The sequence below is a fragment of the Tursiops truncatus genome, chromosome 1, assembly GCF_011762595.2.
Source record: "Tursiops truncatus isolate mTurTru1 chromosome 1, mTurTru1.mat.Y, whole genome shotgun sequence".
Taxonomy (NCBI): Eukaryota; Metazoa; Chordata; class Mammalia; order Artiodactyla; family Delphinidae; genus Tursiops; species Tursiops truncatus.
This window is the reverse complement of record NC_047034.1, coordinates 172,359,475-172,377,721: the sequence shown is the minus strand read 5'-3', so window position 1 is coordinate 172,377,721 and position 18,247 is coordinate 172,359,475. Positions and strand designations below refer to the sequence as shown.

The 18,247-nt window shown below is 52.8% G+C and overlaps 1 protein-coding gene across 1 annotated transcript; it reads left to right on the top strand.

Annotated features, from left to right (window-relative positions):
• The first annotated feature begins 35 nt into the window (after nt 1-35).
• LOC109547083 (kazrin) lies at nt 36-17,177 on the top strand. The gene is made up of 5 exons (XM_019918940.3): nt 36-1,850; nt 3,152-3,253; nt 3,751-3,917; nt 11,770-11,884; nt 13,461-17,177. The coding sequence occupies exons 1-5, from the start codon at nt 1,140-1,142 to the stop codon at nt 13,623-13,625; spliced, it is 1,260 nt and encodes a 419-aa protein (XP_019774499.2). The 5' UTR covers nt 36-1,139; the 3' UTR covers nt 13,626-17,177.
• Nucleotides 17,178-18,247: the final 1,070 nt, after the last annotated feature.

The following is an 18,247-nucleotide window of genomic DNA, read 5'->3' as shown; positions in this document are numbered from 1 at the left end:
TGGACAGAGGGAGGGAGGGAGGGGAGAGGCGGGGCAAGTGAGGATGGGGAGATGGGAGAGAGGACCGGCATTTCATTTGGAGCCTGTTAAATTTGAGATGCCCGTGCCAGGAGGAGAGGTCAAGAGGGCAGCTGGTTAGAATCCGGGGCTCAGAAGAGGCAAGTGAGGAGAGATGTAAACTTGCAAGTCCCTGTTAACAGATGTGATCCAGAGCCCTGGAAATGGAGGTCAGCCCCAGACGGGAGAGTGTAGGGGTGGTAAGGGGAAGGGTGAATGGGAGATGTGCCCATTGTAAGGCCGCATCTACCCAGCACGGAGCTAAGCAGCTGCTCAATACACATCCTTGGAGCGGAGGAAGGAAACTAGGAGCCATCGAGGACACCAGCAGGAGGGGAGGGGCGTGATCCGCTATCTCCATCCTAGGGAAAGGCCTGGAGGGGCCCCAGAGGCAGGGAGACCAGTTAGAAGACGAAGTCCGAGGGGAGACGACGGTGCGTAGAGTGAGCGGTGGAGAGTAGAAAGGAGGAAGCGGAGTCAGATGAGGTTGAAAACCCCACCCAGGTCTCCAGCTTGGCCGGTAGGGTGCTCTACTCACAGCCTCCATCCCACCCCATTTGGGGAGTGGGTGAGGGGTGCTCCCCCTGCCGGCCCAGATCCCAGGCCTGGGGAGGAGGGCGGCGTCACTCCGTAAGCCCATTTTTTCTCTTTCGCATCAGGATCCCTTTTTGGTCGGTCCCCCGAGGCTCCCACTTCAGCAATGCAGCTCCCTACCCGGCATCACCTCCGTCGGGTCGTTTCTCAAAGTTCCTCCGCAGGTGGGAGGCGCCGTCCTCATTCATTCTGCGAGGCTGCCACCCTGTGGCGAGAAGGGGAATGACATCTGAGGGGACCACACTTTTATCCTTTTGAGACGTATTCGTTGTGCGCCTACTACGTGCGCATGCGCGTGGCACTGGGTGAAGTTCTGGGTGGGATACAGAAAATCTGAGATACGGCGGTGAGGAGAGAGGACTTGGAATACCAAAACGTAGGGTTTATTTCTGATTCCAAGACGTGTTGCTGTGTGACTCTGGGTGGAGGGGGAGCCGGGGTCCCCAGAGGTGCTGCCTACTGCTGCATTCATCCCTGCGGCTCTGTCAATGTCCCTTTCCACTCTCAGTGTGTCTGAACGTGGTCTCTTCTTTTGTTCCTTCTGCCTGTCTGCTGATACCTTTTTTGTTCTCTGGGGCTTGCTCTCTGTTTCTGTCTCTCCCTCTGTCTCTGTCTCTCCCTCTGTCTCTGTCTCTCTGTGTCTGTCTGCCTCTCTCTCTGTCTATTTCTCTCTGTCTCCTCTGTGTCTGTGTCTCTCTCCTATGTCTCTGTCCCCCTCTCCCTGTGTCTCTCCCTGTCTCCTCCTCTCTCCCCTCCATCCACCTCTCCCCACCTCTGCCCTCTGTCTTTCTTCCTCTCTGTCTCTCCACTCCATCCCTGTTCATTTCTATGTCTGTGTCCCCTCCCCGCCATTGTTTTGCTTCTCATTCTTCATCTCTGCTCATCTCTGCCCCATTTCTCCCTGTCCCTCTGTTTCTGCCACCTTTCCCCACCCATCCCTCTCTCCGGCTGTGTCTCTCCCCACCAGCCTGTCCAAAGCCGCTGACCTGGACCATCACTGGGTGGCCAAGGCCTGGCTGAATGACATCGGCCTGTCCCAGTACTCCCAGGCCTTCCAAAACCACCTGGTCGATGGACGGATGCTGAACTCCCTGATGAAGCGGGACCTGGAGAAGCACCTGAATGTGTCCAAGAAGTTCCACCAGATCAGCATCCTCCTGGGAATCGAGTTGCTGTACCAAGTGAACTTCAGCAGGGAGGTGAGAAGCGGGGTGGGGGGGCACCTTCCACAGCCCCGCTTTCCTCTCCGCATCCACTGTCTGTCCATCCAACCACCTGTTCATCTGCCCACCCATCTATCTATCCGTCCATCCATCCTTCTACCTGTCCATCTGTCCATCCACCCATCCATCCCTTCCTCTCTCCCTCCCTCCTTTAAACAATTGCTTACTGGGGATGGGCCAGACCCTGTGCTCAATTCAGGGGAAACGGGAAACACTCATCCTCCAAGAACTCACTGCTTATCAGGGGAAACCACAAAGAAGCTTGTGGTCACAACGTCATGGAAGGTTGTCCCAATGAGAGAAGCCCAGGGTTTTCTGAAAACGCAAAGGAGAAGCTTCCAGAGGGATCAGAGAAGCCCTCCCAGAGGTAGTGACACCTAAAGTGAGACCAGAAGGAGGAATTTCAGGGATCAGTCAATAGAAGGTATGAGGGGGAAAGCAGCCCAGAAAGGAAACAGCCTAGACTAAGGCCCAGAGGACAGATCTGTGGCAGCAGAAGATCTGAGAGTCCTGTGTGGTTCCCATGCTGGGTTTGAGGTGGGAGGGTGAACGGGAGTGCAGACAGGTAGCTGGGGGACTGTAGGGCATATAGAGTTTGGACTCTGAGTGCCCCCTTTTCTGAGTGCTGCCAAGCCAGAGAGCCCAGGGCATCTACTTCAGCTCCTCTGAGGCCTACCGGCACCTCTCCCCAAATAGTCCCCCGAGGGAGGGGCCCCAGGCTGCTGGGGTCTGTGGGACTGAGTGCAGAGGGCTTACTTTTCTTAGAGCACCGTCAGAGCACAAGCAATTCAGGGGTGGGAGGAGAGGGACAGAAGAGGAGTCTTCACGGCCTTCTCAAACACCCAACGCAGAGCCCTGGGCACAGGAAGTGATGAGGACACAGGCCCCGCCCCCAGGAGCCCCAGTCTGGTACAGGAGGTGACGAGTGGGCCGATCATGGCGGTGAAGTGTGGAAATGGGTGGCCTCATCTGGGGACGTCCCTCCACAAACACGCATCGAGCACCTGCTCCAGGTCAGGTGAGCAAGGGGCTGGGATGCACGACCAGGCAGCCGCCGTGGGTCCCAGGCAGCCCCAGCCTCCAGATGCAGGCGGCTCTGCCTCCAGGCTCCTTCACCCCGGAAGTGGGCTTCTCCCCATTTTCCAGAATGAAAGGATCGACGTGGCCAGAGCAGCCGTGGATGGCCTGGCCAGGAGCCTCACATCAGCATGCTGAGGTCCCTGCCAGCACCGTGGACCCTCATCCCCCCGGCTGACCCACCCTCCCCACCCCAACAGGCCCTCCAGGAGCGCCGGGCTCGCTGCGAGACGCAGAACATAGACCCCGTGGTCTGGACCAACCAGCGGGTGCTCAAGTGGGTGCGAGATATTGACCTGAAGGTGAGGGGAGATGGCGGGGCTGGGGGTGACTCTTGGGCGAATCCCATGCACGTCTGTGTGTGTGCAAATCAATCCCCATTTATGCGTGGGCTGAGGCATCGTCGCCCAGGCTGGCAAGAATAACCTGCCTCCTGTCAGTCAAGAGGAGGGAACTATTCCCCGCTCCTGCCATCCCCCCAGCAGCACCCCCATCTCATGGGGCGGGAGGGAATGCTGAGCCATTCTCGCTCTCTGAAGCCAGGGTGGGATTGAATCCACACCCATCTTCTCCCTCAACAAGCATTTATGGGCTGCCTGCCTCGGTCTGGGTATGTCACTGACAAAATAGTCCAGTCGCTGCTTTCATGGCCCTAAAAGAGTGGGGTGGGGTTCCCTCTCAGTATTAAACGAACTGGTCCCCGGAGGTCAAGCCCTTGCTGTTGGGGCCACATCCCCAGTGGAGGTGGGGCCCCCTCAGGCCAGCAGGGTGGCTCACCGGCCTCGTGTCTTGCCTTCAGGAGTACGCAGACAACCTGACCAACAGTGGTGTCCACGGCGCCGTGCTGGTGCTGGAACCCACGTTCAACGCTGAGGCCATGGCCACGGCCCTGGGCATCCCCAGCGGGAAGCACATTCTCCGGAGGCACCTGGCGGAGGAGATGAGTGCCGTCTTCCACCCGGCCAAGTGAGTGTGGGCTGCTGGCTGCAGCTCGCAGCTTTTGCAAACGGATGGTCCCGGCCCCTCCTTCCTGGATCCCACCTGTTCCTTTGCAACACAGCGGTCTCCTTTGGTAGATCCAGAAACTGAGGCTCAGAGAAGTGCAGTGCTTTGGCCTGAACGTCATAGAGTAGAAAGAGATAGAGGAGCAGTCAGGTTCTGAATAGAGTGTGTGGTTAAAATGGGCATTTAGAGAAGGGAGAGTGACCAGCGTGTATGAGGAAGGCCATGTGAGGGTGGGGTTTGAGCTGGGGAGGATTCGCACTGGCCTGAGAGGTTGAGATGGCTGTTCCAGGCAGGGCTGACTATGGGGACAAAGGTTTGGAGACAGGGATGGGCGTCTTAGTGGTTTTTACCATCTAGGTGAGCAGACCATGTCGGCCCACCTACCCCAGGCTCCTCATCTGAAAAGTGGCCAGAGAATAAACACGTGAACAGATGAACTCCCAATGCACTCTCTCCTTTTACAATGATTGTGGTTAGGGTTAGATGACCATTTATTGAGCACATGCCATGGGCACTAATTCTAGCCACATGATGATGCTAAGAAATTAGTTTCACTGTCCCTCCTTTTAGATGGAGAAAATTGTTTGAAGGAGCCGAGGTACGGGCCTAAGGTCAAACAGCTAGTAAATGGCAGAGCCCGGATTTGTCCTTTATTCTGTTAATGTGATATATTATGTGATTGATTTTCAGAGGTTGAACCAACCTTGCATTCCTAGGATAAATCCCAGTTGGTCATGGTGTATAATTCTATTCTATTAATGTGATATATTATGTGATTGATTTTCAGAGGTTGAACCAACCTTGCATTCCTGGGATAAATCCCAGTTGGTTGTGGTGTATAATCTTTTTATATGTTGCTGGATTAGGTTTGCTAGTGTTTTGTTGAGGAATTTTGCATCAGTATTTACAAGGGATATTGGTCTGTAGTTTTCTTTTCTTGTGATATTTTTGTCTGGTTTTGGTACCAGAGTAAAATTGGTCTCATAGAATGAGTTGGGAAGTTTTCCCTCATCTTCTGTTTTTGGGAAGAGTTTGTGAAGGATTGCTGTTCATTATTCTTTAAACATTTAGTAGAATTCACCAGTGAAGCCATCTGGTCCTGGGCTTTTCTTTGTGGGAAGTTTATTATTATTGTTATTATTATTACTAATCCAAACTCTTTACTCATTGTAGGTCTATTTAGATTTTCTGTTTCTTCTTGAGTCAGTTTCAGTAGTTTATATCTTTTTTTAGGTTCTTACTTTTTTAAAAAAAATTTTAATTTCAGTATAGTTGATTTACAACATCGAGTTAGTTTCAGGTGTACACCACAGCAATTCATTTCTATACATATATACACATATATATGTGTGTGTATATCTATATCTATATATATATATGTTCATTCTTTTTCAGATTCTTTTCCCTTATAGATTATTATAAAATATTGAGTACAGTTCCCTGTGCTATACAGTAGGTCCTTGTTGGTTATCTATTTTATGTATAGTAGTGTGTATAGTTTATATCTTTCTAAGAATTTGTCCATTTCATCTAAGTTAGCTATTTTGTTAGCATACAATTGATCATATAATCAGTTCCTTGTAATCCCTCTTATTTCTGTAGATTTATCCCCTCTTTCATTCCTAGTCTTACTAATTTGAGTCGTTGCCCTTTTTAACTCTTGGTCAGTCTAGCTAACGGTCAGCTCATTTTGTTAACAGATGCCAGATTTGAACCTGAGGCTCTCTGCGTCAGGCCTGAGTGCTCAACCCCCAAACTATATGGGGCCTCAGGGAACGGCTGAGCCACACCCCATGTTATGCAGGTGGGAGAAAATTGTGCATCTGTCGCAGGGTCCAGGTGCCCTGGACTGCCCTCCCCCGTTGGCAGGCTGATACCCAAGCAGTTCTCATAGACCCTGCAGCAGATCATCGGTGCTCTTGTAACATGCAGATACCTCATCCCCAGCTCAGACCTACAGGACCAGAATTTGCTGGCAGAGCCCGGGAATCTACATTTTCATGCATTTTATGCATGCTGAGGTGGTTTTGACAAGAACCCTATTCCATGAACCATGAATCAACAGGTGCAGGAAAAAGGCTTTTCTTCTCAGAATTTTCCACCTTCCTTTACCTCCCTTCTGGAGCCATGTGATCTGTAACAGTCTTAAGATCTTCCGAGCCCTGGAGGGGCAGCTCTAGCTAAACATTAGCCAGTGTGAATAACATTTGTGTGACTGATTAAACCCTTGACCCCCCATGAGGTGGGAGGTATGTTGACGACTGTCTAGGATTAGTGGGTGAGCACTAGCGATGTTTCAACGGGGCACAAATAGCGTGGGTTCTTAGGTCGTTGGGAGGTCAGAGACTCCTTCAGGAACCAGATGAAAGCAGTCCTGATGTCAGGACAAGGAAGAAGGAAATGGACTCAGTCCAGGCTCCTCATTTTACCTCTGAGGCTGCTCAGCCAGGGAACCAAGAGGCAATGCCAGTACCAGACCCCAGACCCGTCTCCCTGTTCGGACCTTTTCCCTTGATGCTGTTTTTTTCCACATGTTGGTCATAGCTTATGAATCAAGGTCTCCATGCGGGATGTGGGATTTTGGAACCTCGCGGCCCGTTGCTGAGACCCTGCCATGGGCCAGGGGATCAGACTTTCAGTTAGCTGGGGGAAGACAGAACTCCATGAGTTTCTAAGGAATTTTACAGCCCACTGCTGTTGGTACAAGAGTCCCCAGCTAAGCCAAACGCCAGGGAGACAGTGATCCCCAGGCAGGTGGTGAGATGCTTGGGAAGGTCTGATGGGTTTATATTAACCAAGATCTTCGGGCTTTGCCCAGGACAGCTCTGCAGTGGTCTAGGTATCTCATCCTGTCTACTGCCTTCTCGCTCCTTTTCCTTCTCTGTTGCTGATTTCAGCTTTCCAGAAAGAGAAAGGGCAGGGCAGGTCTTTTGGGGTGAGTCCTCCCAGAATGCTTAGATCGGGTGGAGAGATTCCAGTTTGAGGAAACATCCCGAACCATCGAAATAGACTTGAGAAGCCAACCCTGGGACTGAATCCCAGGCCGGGTGAAACAGAGTGATGGTCATAACAGCAGCCCTTCACACTGATATCATATGTCATCGTCAGCAAAGTGCTGTCACATCCCTTGTTTCATTTTCTCCTCCTCCCTGTGAAGGAAGCTGAGTGAGAAGGAATCGTTGCCTCCTTTTACGGATAATGTGACAGGCTTCAGAGAGGTGCTGTGACCTGTTCAAGACTAGATGGGAGTTCGTGGCAGTGCTGGAATCTACCAGCAGGGACTCCTGTGACCCTCCACCACGCCAGGAAGCTTGGAGGTGGGGGCTGATGAGCACCTGGTTCCACTCTCCAGGAGACGTGACCCCTGATCACATCTGTGATCCCACGTCACCCGGTAGATGTGATGCCTGTAGTCACAGGCGGGCAGTCAGCTCAGAGCATCTTGGGAGATTATAGTCCCCATGTATTAATGGCCCATGACCAGGAAGTCAGGGAACATCGGTACGCAGCCCAACTCTAGGAAAGGCACATTTACCAAGAGTTTATAGGTTCCAATATGACATCATGTTCTCCAGCCTCCTCTCATTGCCATGACAACCATATGACCAAAGGGACTGAGGCGGGGCACTTTCTGACATCATCTTGTGATGTCTGCTTTGACACACACTGACTTCTTGCTTCTCCCTGTAAACCCCGGTCTAGCACCAACTCTGTCATAGGACCGTGCATTAAAGATCCAGAGAAATAAATCCGTGGACCAAAAGGATGCAGGGAGTGGCCAAGCCGTTCCAAAGCATCACAGGAGCCAAAAAACAAAAAAAAAAAGCCTTAATGAAAATGTGTGGCCGTCTCCAGCACTTGCCTGAAGGACGGTGTATCCTGTCACTAACAGAGGGTCAGGCACAAGGCGGATTCAGCCTGTAGTTCATTTAGATTCTCTCTGAATGTTAGGCCTGAGAAGAGTCCCCTTTAGGCCTCGGAAGCATCAGGCAAACATTGCATCTCTCTTGTAAATACTCCTCCCCATCCTGTGGCCTCGTGACCCATGGCCCCAAAGTGCCCCTTTTTGTTTCCAAGGATGCGAGAGTCAGCCGGCATCTCCCTCCTTTCCCTCCTCCTTCCCCCTCCAGACACAGTTATAAGGTGGGGTTATCAAGCTACCATAACCATTTGCTAAGCTCTGCCACGGGCCAGGCTCAGAACCTAGCACGTTGTTGCCACCTTCTACAGGTGGGTGCGTGAGCCCCATTTCACAGATGAGAAAACTGAGGTACAGCAAGGCTGCATATCTTGCCTGGGGCCATAAGCTTGTAAGCTGAGGAGCTGGGATTCAAAGCATCGTGCTTTGCTGCTTCCCTAAAGGGCAGAAAGAGTGGCCAGAACAACAGGGGAACTGTGTCGAGCAGTGGTCTTATCTCCCTAGGCCCCTCCCAGGGGACCTTTGAGCCTCCAACCCGAAGTATAAACAGTGAGACAAAGTGAACGTGGAGCCTGACCCAGAGACGCCCACGATAACTGACAGTTCATGTCCCCTGACCTCACAGGAACGCTGGAGCATCTCAGTGAAGCAGTTTCCTCTTGAGTTGGTTCCATGGGGCTCCCCTTTCTGTCACTTTGCTCCAGTGTTCTCATTAGCATTTCAGCAGGGAAGAGCAATTCCATTATGAACTCAAATAGACTCAACCCTCGAGCACACAGAATAAGAGGCCTTGTCACAGCTCTACCTCCTCGGCTGGCAGGCTCCCCAGGTCTGAGAGATCCAGGCAGCAGACAGGGGGGAGCATTCCTGGGCCCCCTGGCAGGTCACCTGAGCCAGGTGGGGGAAGGGGCACATTGAGATTTTCAGGCGCCCACAAGAAGGTGATGTTTCATAATATTCTGCCTCACCCCAGCCCCAAGGGATCACTGAGCTGTGAGCCCAGAGACCAGGCCCTGGGGCGGTGTAGTCCATGGAGTCGTGGTCCTGTGTAAGGAGGGGGCACAGCAGGGCCTTTGGGGGCTGAATTCTGGCTCCTCTTCCATCATCTGTGGTTTTAGCAAGAAACTGGAGCCTCGGTTCCCTCATCTTGAAACGCAGACAATCACTCCTCTTCCCCAGGGCTTCGGGAGGGTTCAAGGAGCTGACTCAGGGGAAGGACCTGGCGTCATGCCTGGAACACAGTAGGCGGCCAATTAATACTCTGTCCTCCCCCACTTCACTCAGCTCCACCAAAGCATCTTGCACCTCACGGCCTCGTAAACCTTCATTTAATTGGGTGAGACTCAGCCCTCAGGCCAGCCCCGCTGACAGAAGCTGATTCCCACCCCGCCACCTTCCTTCCTGCACACGATGCCTTTTTAGTGCCCGGACACCCTGTACATTGACTCAGGAAATGAGTCAACAGAGATGCCCTATCTTCCAGAAACTTCCCTCATTAAAACTTATCCTTCCAGCATTCCACTCCCTCAGGGTCTGACAAAGGAAGTAGAAATATTCAATTAGCCATTTCAAGTCTCCGTAAGACCGTAACCTTGCGCTCGGCCTATTTGCATTTTCGTGACTTTTAATCCGCAGGAGGAACGGTACGGTTTTAGCCACGGAGGAAAAAGCTAGAAGGGAAGGTGTTTTGGCACAGTGGTGGCAGGAGCTGCCCTGTGCTCCTCTGTCTACACCACAAAGGCAGCCACTTTCTGCTCAGGGGTTGGTTTGTTAAGACCAGAACTGCATACTGGGCTCTATCGTACAGATGAGGAAACGGAGGCCCAGCAAGGGAATCAGCTCACATGAGGGCACAGCTAGGGGATGGTTGAGCAGGGACTCAAGCCAGGTCTGTGCCCCTCAGCCCCAGTGTCGATCACAGCAACTGCTCATGCTATGCCAGCCCCTACTCAGCATTTTATATGTGTCCCTCATTTAATCCGCCAATGACCTTATAAGAGAAATGTTGATATTAACCCCACTCCACATTCTGTCTCCTCCTCTGGGTCCTACGCTGACCCCCAAGGTGGGAAAAACATGGTCTAGATCTTGCTTCTAGAGAACCAAGTTCAAGTTCTATCCCTGCCACTGTGTGTCTTGTGTATCCTCGGATGAGACACACATCCCCTCTGGACTTCCTTCTCTTTTTCAGTGAAAAACAAAAGAAGGGGCTCTGGAGTTCTCCCGAGTTCATCAGACAGCTGATGTTCCATGACTCAGGGGGGTGTCATGCACTTCCCACAAGACGGCAAACACAGCTGGCTGCATCATGGCTTCTGCACTTAGGACAGCTTCCCCACTAGACCCAGGGCATTCCATCCCCAGATGGAGGAGAGAGGGAGGTCATCAATGAAGACGTCAGTTCCTGACCCACCGCAGAGCAAGAGCCTCCCTGTGACGAGGTTGCCCTGGCACCGGGGGACCTGAGAACTCACCTTCACCTGCCGCCCAGCAGCCAGTGCGGTCCCCTGCCCAGCACCCTCCCCTCCCTTGAACTTCCTCTGCAGAACTTGCCCCAAAAGAAGCAGAGCTTCTCGAAGGCAGCTTAAAAGCTATTAGAAGGTTCATTTCTCTTCATGAGTCCACCTCCGTGGTGGCCTGAGCCGAGGCTCACAGCTCCTGACCGCCCGTCAGCCAGAGCCAGTTCCTCTGTAATAAGTTTTTACTGTTAATATGACTCATTATCATTATAGCCACTTACTGGATTCCAGCTAAGCTCCAAAGCACTTTTTAACTAACCCTCGCGATCACTTCGTGAAGTTGGCTCTACTACGATCCCCACCTGGCAGATAGAGAAACCCAGCTTTCGAGAAATGAAGGGACACGCTCGAGGTCACGCAGCCAGTGGAGAGTCGAGCCAGGATTTCGACGCCACTGAAGCCCCAAGGAAGATGCTGGACACCAGCGTCTTGGGATTGCTGAGGTTGACAGGGAAGGTACAGAAGGCTCTGCCCATGCTGGGGCCAGCCCTGCAGGCAGAGAAAGACGGGAGTCCAAGAGACACACTGGTTTGCCCAAGTTCTAAAAGAGAAGGAAGGCAGGTGGGAGGACGAAGTTCGGAAGTCCTGGCTCTGAACCAGTTTCTCGCCCCAACTCCATACTCCATACGCACCAGCACTAAGATTCTAACACAGGGGCTGGCCAACTTCTTCCATACAAGGTCAGATAGTGAAGATGTTAGCACTCGAGAGCCAGCTGGTCTGTGTCCAAGTAGTAAGAAAGCAGCCATAGACAACGTGCAAACCAAGGGACTGGGTTCCAATAAAACTTTATTTACAAAATCAGTCAGCTAGCTGCATTCGGCCCACAGGCTGTAGTTTGCCAAGTCCAATTCTAACAGAAGCCTTTGATGCTTTTGTACAAGGAAGGGAGCGATGGGGGTAACAAGTCAGTGGGGGACCCAGATCCCCAATGCAGAGTGGGGGAAACTTTCTTGATGTTTCTCCAGTCACACCTAATGAGCTGACATGGGGGGCTTCTCCCATCAAGTCTCCCCTCTTCTGACAGTGTTTGCAGGACACTGGGGGCTTAAGAGAGACTTTGGGGTCTCTGAGACCGGGGTTCAGATCTTGGCTGTGCCGCTTCAAGCTGTGTGATCCTGGGCAGGTCGCTTGACCTCTCTGTGCCCCCTTTCCTCATCGACAGCGAGAGATGGCAGCCTGGCCTCTAGGTGTGCTGTGAGGATTGTGTTTGTAAAGTGCTTAGCACGGTGGTGGCGCGTAGGAGATACTCCGTACACCGCAGTTGCGGTCACTGTTCCTGGAGTGAGTGAGTGTCTGTGTCTCTGGGTGGCAGTAGCTGACACACACCCCCGGCTGCCGCAGCCCTGCTGACTTGCACTGGGTCTCTCCTCAGCTCCACAGGCATCCGGGAGGCTGAGCGATTCGGAACGCCCCCGGGGAGGGCCTCCAGCATCACCCGGGCGGGGAAGGAGGAGAACAGCGGTGGGATCAAGTACAAGACTGGCCGGGTAGGTCGCTCCATGTGTTTACCTGGGGGTCCCCCAGCCTGGGAAAGAAAGGTCTTTGTGTCGTCTGGAGGGGGGCCGATGGGCCAGGTCACAGGTGCAGCTGGGAGAGAGGCCCTGGAAGCCACCCTCAAGGGACCTGCATGATGGTTAAGACACACTCAGCCTTGTGGGGTCTTTGTCACTGTATCTCGACGTGCAGGTCTCACCTGCCTGCATCAGACTCACCTGGGTAGATGCTTAACATACAGATTCTGGGACCCACCTGGGGCCTCCTGACTCAAGGGCCTCGGGGGCAAGGGGAACCCCGCATGCCGCAAGGCTGCCCAGAGGGTTCCAGCACACCCTAAACTCTAAGGGCCACTGACTTAGATTTTGACCAAGAGCAGCGGATGAGCCTCTGGTGCATAAGAACGTGTGTAGTTGGGTCTGATCGTGTGGACTCAGGGAGATACAGATTCCTAAACGGAGGTGTATAGACACAGACGACAGAAGTGGAGAATCCAAAATTCTTCCATTTATTCAGCGGACAGTTTCGGGTACTAAGGGCATCCCAGGCACGTCCTGAGTGTGGGAGATAAACATGAATAAATGACCACCCTCACCATTAAGATGCTCTCAGTCTAGACTGTGCATTCCCACTGGGGGTGCTGTCACCCCGAAGGGGTCAAAATGGGTTCAGCTCAGGGAGGGCACAAAAAACCTTACTCGTTTTATTTATAAAGCACAGCTAAACACATGGCACACAAACAGTGCACGGTATACCTGTGGCATGAAAATTTCATGGTGGGAGTGTGATTAGGGAAAAAATATCTAAAAAGTCTTCTTTTAAGGGGGGGCAGTATTGAAAGAAAGGTTGAGAAACCGGTCCAGAAAGAAAGGCGGTCAAATCAATAAATCATCACAAAGCACTGCCGTGACTACCCTAAGAGAGAACTATTTACTGAGGGGCCACCGTGTCTGATAATTATAGCTACTGTCTCCCAGCACCTTGCTGTGTGCTTCCCAGAAGGATTTCTACTCTTTGCAACAACTCTGGGAGAAAAGAATTATTAGACCCATCTTGTAGCTAAGAAAACTGAGGCTCAGAGGGGACAGGTGACTTGTCCAAGGTCACACAGCTGGGAAATGGCAGAGCAGGGATCCAAACCCCAGTTTGTGAGTCTCCAAAACCCACACTCTTTCTGCCACACCAGGCGATGCTGGAATATTTCTTCTTCTTGCCCTGGGAATGCAGTCAGACCTCACGCCCACACTCATTCTCACCCCCCCTCCTCCTGCTGAAGAGGAAGGTGAGAGACTTCGGTAGATAATCAGAAAGACTATATTTGCCCTCACCTTCAGTAACAAATGGGTTCCTTCCAGCTGGGAACACAAAGCTCTCTCCTAAGGTTAACTCACAAAAGTCCTGTCAGTCTCCCTGAGGAGTGGAGTATTATTACTAATAGGAGGAGCACAGAGTGGTTAGGTAAGGTCACACAGCAATTGAAATTGGAGACCCCACATTTCCCAGATCCAAGAACATTCAATTCTCTTTTTCTCTTCTTCCTGTCCTTTGTTCTCATTCCTCTCTTCTCAGCTGCCCCTGGGAAAGATAGGAAGGGGCTTCAGCAGCAAAGACCCCGATTTCCACGATGACTATGGCTCTCTTCAAAACGAAGATTGCGGAGACGATGACTCCCAGGGCAGGCCCGAGCAGTGCCGTCTGGAGGGCTACAATGGCCTGGAGGTCACCAACGTGTAAGGAGCCGGTGCTCCACCAGACCCAACACAGAGAGACCCGGGGAGGAAGGACAGCCAGGGACTGTCGCTGTTGTACATAGTGATCTCGGCCTGAGGGTGCTCCTCTAGTCCCGGGAAATCCCAGCAGACTGCTGTGACTACGGATGGGAACCCCGGGGAACGAGGGGGCACCAGCCTGCCTGACTTGAGCGGGCCGTGGACTTCCGTGCTCACTGGAGGGAGACTGGTCCAGAGGGCCCGTCAGGGTGCCCAGCACCTCTGTCATCAAGGCTCCACCTCGGAGTGACTCAGCCACTGAGCAGTTCAAGTGGTCCTGGGAGCCTTGAACTGAGCCACCAGGATGGAAAGAGGCACAGGGTTCCCCAAAACACCCTCCCAGGAGGAGCAGGTGGGACTCCAGCCAGACACGCAGGGGCCAGCAGTGACAGCGCCAGGAGCTAGCAAAGCTGGAGGCTGACGGGTCACCACGTGGACCCTTCTGGCCAGCCTGGCGGAGGTCTCAGCTCCAGCATCCATGCCCCCCGTGACCAATAACTCGGCTTCTGACTTGTATCACTGAATCTCTCTTGGGAGAAGGCAAAACGGGAAGGTCATTCCCATCCCAAATGCCGTGTGTCACATCCGGGTGGACATGTTAAAGGGCTACGTGCTCCCTCCTCCCAGGAGTGGCTGTCCTGGGTGGAGGCAGGTGACATCCCTGCGGGGGTGGGGCTGAGCAGTGACATTGCCAGGAAATGCAGATATCTGGTCATCAGGATGAAGGATATCGTGTCGATAGGATCGGAGTTGACTGAGTTAGGTCCGTGACAACTGTACCAAGTGTGACAGTGGGTTTAGGACTGGGAACAGGGAAACGCTTGTCATCGTTAACCCAGCAAACCTTGTTGTGACGTCTGTCACCTGACACACAGGTGTGCTCGCCAGTGTCCTAATTGAGCTGAATCTCACAGGTCGCTAAGGTGGTGCAGAGGATCCCCAGCCCTCTTCTTGACTCTACTACTGTTTTGCTGTGTGGCTTCTTCCCAGTGGCCTCACCTCTCTGTGCCTCAATGTCTTCATCTACAATACTTCTGGTTCCCTTCCAGGGATGTTGTGAGGATTAACACTTGCTAACGTCTGTAACACTTTGTAACCTCTCAGGAGACAGGTGGGAAGTTATGGGGTCCAGGGTGGGTGTCTGCTTTCCCATTTACAACACAGAACTGATACTGTACTGATACAGTACTGGTTCTCTCCACCTGTTTTTTGTTGTTTTTGTTTGTTTGTTTTGGGGGCCGGACCGCACGGCATGCGGAACTTCCCCGACCAGGGATTGAACCTGCACCCCCTGCAATGGGAGGGCAGAATCTTAACCACTGGACCACCAGGGAAGTCCTCTCCAACTGTTCTGTTTGGAGCAACGTGCAAAAGGAGGGCAAGAAATGTTTAATGTTCAGACTCTCTAGAGCCCCCAGTAGGACTTGATTCCCCAAAAGAGGAAAATCCCACGTACATAACCCTTGAAAATGAGTTTGATCCATGTGTTCAGGCTTGAGTTCATTGACCTCGATGCTGAGGAATGATTAGGGAAGGGCACGTGGCATTGGAGTTCTACTTACACTTAGGTTATCAAAGCAAATCATTTGTTGGAACCACGATGCTCGACTTCCATTGAAGCCTTTGGCACCAACAGTCTATAAGAGGTTTGAATTTCCAGGACTAGAAGCAGGGTCAGCCTCCAAGAACCGTCAAAGCACGTTCTTCAACCCAATGAATTACTTCCCCTCAAGGAAAAGCACAACCCGAGGCCTGATGAACTTGAGAATTCCTCCTCCCCGAGGCCGAAGACCTTGGTTTCCTGACCTTGGTTTCCTAACCTTAACACAAGCACAGCTTTTCTCACCACCGGAAACCAAATTCCTAGTTGTGGACACGTGGATGCCCCCTTTTGTCTGAACGTTTGGCCTCCTAGGGACACATTTCTGATTCCAGGGCCCAAGGGGTGAAGCTCTGGAACAAGGGGTGAAGCTTTGCGGAGGTTCCAAACCCAGTAACTTCATGACGTTCAGCCACACACACGGGATCGGAGGCTGCAGAGCCCGCAGGCGGAGAGAGGAGTTAAATCCTCCCTCTAACCTGTTGCCACAGGCCACTCCCGAGCCAGCATCCAGGCTGGCCGAGCCGGCACCCCAGGATCTGCCTCTCGGGAAGGAGCAAACCCAGAAGGCAGTTATTCCCGCAGGGTGAGCAGGAATGGCAAACCGACAGGTGCCTGGGTGCAGGTCTGATTATTTGAAACCAATGCATTGTTTCCCGGCTTGGGGACAAGATGGGCAAGCAGACAGTTGTGGGGGGGGGGTCACTGGCAGGGATGGCAGTGCCCAAAACATTCGCAGCATTGGGCCGGCAGGCCTGGGGCAACGTGGGCAAACTCGGATGCGCCTTTTGGTCCAAACGGTGCCCTGAGAGCGCGTTCTCGCCTCCCAGATGCTCTGTATCCCTGGCCCCCAGGCAAGCGTTTGGATGCTTTGCAACATGAGGATGGGTTGGCTGATAAATGAACAACCTCCGTACAGGGTTAAATCAGGTGAGCTCTGTCTGCTGGGAAAATCCTAAATGTCAACTCTGCTTCAAGAGCGGGCAAGAAGAGCAGGGGGTGCAGACTTGGCAGAGAGGTTCTGGAAGCGGTTAACAAAGGCTGGCAGAGTGGCCACCCACAGCACAGTGACCTGCCACATCCTGTCCAAACGGCCTGAGTCATGGTCTTGGTCCTTAAAGGGTGACACGGCATCTGGACCTCGGAACCATGTGAATGTGCTTCTGTGAGAGCTGGTGTCGCCTGCACCCATGGGTGCTGCCAGAGGTTGGGGAGAACCAGGGTAGGCAGAGACACCCCATATTCCTCCCAGAAGCTGGGGACCGGAGCCATCGGAAGGCACCAGCTTTCTGACCCCAGACGCCTCTTGTCTGTGGACAAGGCTCTTTTGTCTTGGGCTGAGCTGGGCTTTTCTCCGAGAAATCTGTCCGTGTCAGCATCGCAATCATTGGAGCCCAGGCTGCAGGAGGCAAGGAGAAGCCACAGGAGAACCTGGACCAGATGAAGGCGAGGAGAAGGGGTCTCCACGCAGCCCAGCCAGCATGGAAGGGCCTCAGAACAGTGACCCCCAATCTCTAGGTCACCAGACGGGGCTGAGTCCGGCAGAACAGGACGATTTGGCAAGATGTGACTTCCGTGTTTGGTGCTCCAAGCCTAGCTCTCCCCCTTCCCATCACAACCCATATTTTCTGGGCACCGTCACTTCTGCTCTGCCCTTCGAGGTTCCAACGGGCTCCTGGCAGTGGAGTGGCAAGAAAAAGAAACCTTGTGGGAAATAGCATCTTCTGACACTAACATCATTCCCAGTGGTTGGCTGATGAGAATTTCCTGAGCCCTGACACCCCAGGGAGTCTGTGGGTGCAAAGGAAACGAGTTGTCCATGAGCTAAGATGATGTGCCTGACCTTTAGTTACTGATCATGGCCCGGAATGTCTTCCCAAGAGTGAATTTTAACACTGTAACAATAAATACTACTCCACAACACTTCATTGATGAGCTGGCCTTTTTCTCTGTGTGTTCTCATTCAGTTTTCCCAACAGTCTCTTTGAGAGGGGTGATTATTCACCCATTTCATAGATGGAGAAACTGAGGTTAAGGCTGAGGGGCTTGCCCAGCTCTATTAAGCTAAGACGTGACCGGGCAGGACTCCAGCTCAGTCACCCTCCTCCAGATCCCAGGCTCGTTCCTCCCCGCTGAGCACCACCCCCACTACCATGTTGCTGTTCCCACCCTCACCCCCACCTTCCAGCACAGGACTTACATTACCAGGTGGCAGCACTCAAAATGGAGCTCTGGTGCATTCTGTCCTATTGGAAAAGTCAGGCGCCTACTGTCCCCATCAGAGTGCTGCCTCCTGTCCCAGAACCCCGCTGTCAGGAGGGGAACTTCTGACCAGTCACCCCTCCCTTGATATCACTTGCTTCACCGTGTCCCTCTTCCGGGGTATTCACATTTCCAGATTGTCAGAATAGATCTTCAGCAGTCGTCTCAGTCAGCTCGGGCTGCTACAACATAATACCGGAGACTATGGGGGCTTAAACAACAGACGTTTATTCCTCACAGTTCTAGAGGCTGGGAAGTCCAAGATCCAGGTGCCAGCTAATTCACCTGGTGAGAGCTCTCTTCCTGGTTCACAGATGGGTGCCTTCTCATTGTGTCCTCCCAGAGTGCAGGGAGAGAGAGAGGAAGCAAGCTGTCTAATATCTTATAAGGGCACTAATCCCATCGTGAGGACACCATCTTCGTGACCTAATCACCTCCCGAAGACCCCATCTCCTAATACCATCACATTGTGGCTTAGAAGAATTTGGGGAGGACACAGACATTCAGTCCGTAGCAGTGGTAGAACCACAGGTGTCCTAGCTCGGTGCTTCTCAAACTTTAACATGCACCTGGGAGGGCTTCCCCGGTGGCGCAGTGGTTAAGAATCTGCCTGCCAGTGTAGGGGACGTGGGTTCGAGCCCTGGCCTGGGAAGATCCCACATGCCGCGGAGCAACTAAGCCTGTGCACCACAACTACTGAGCCTGTGCTCTAGAGCTCGCGAGCC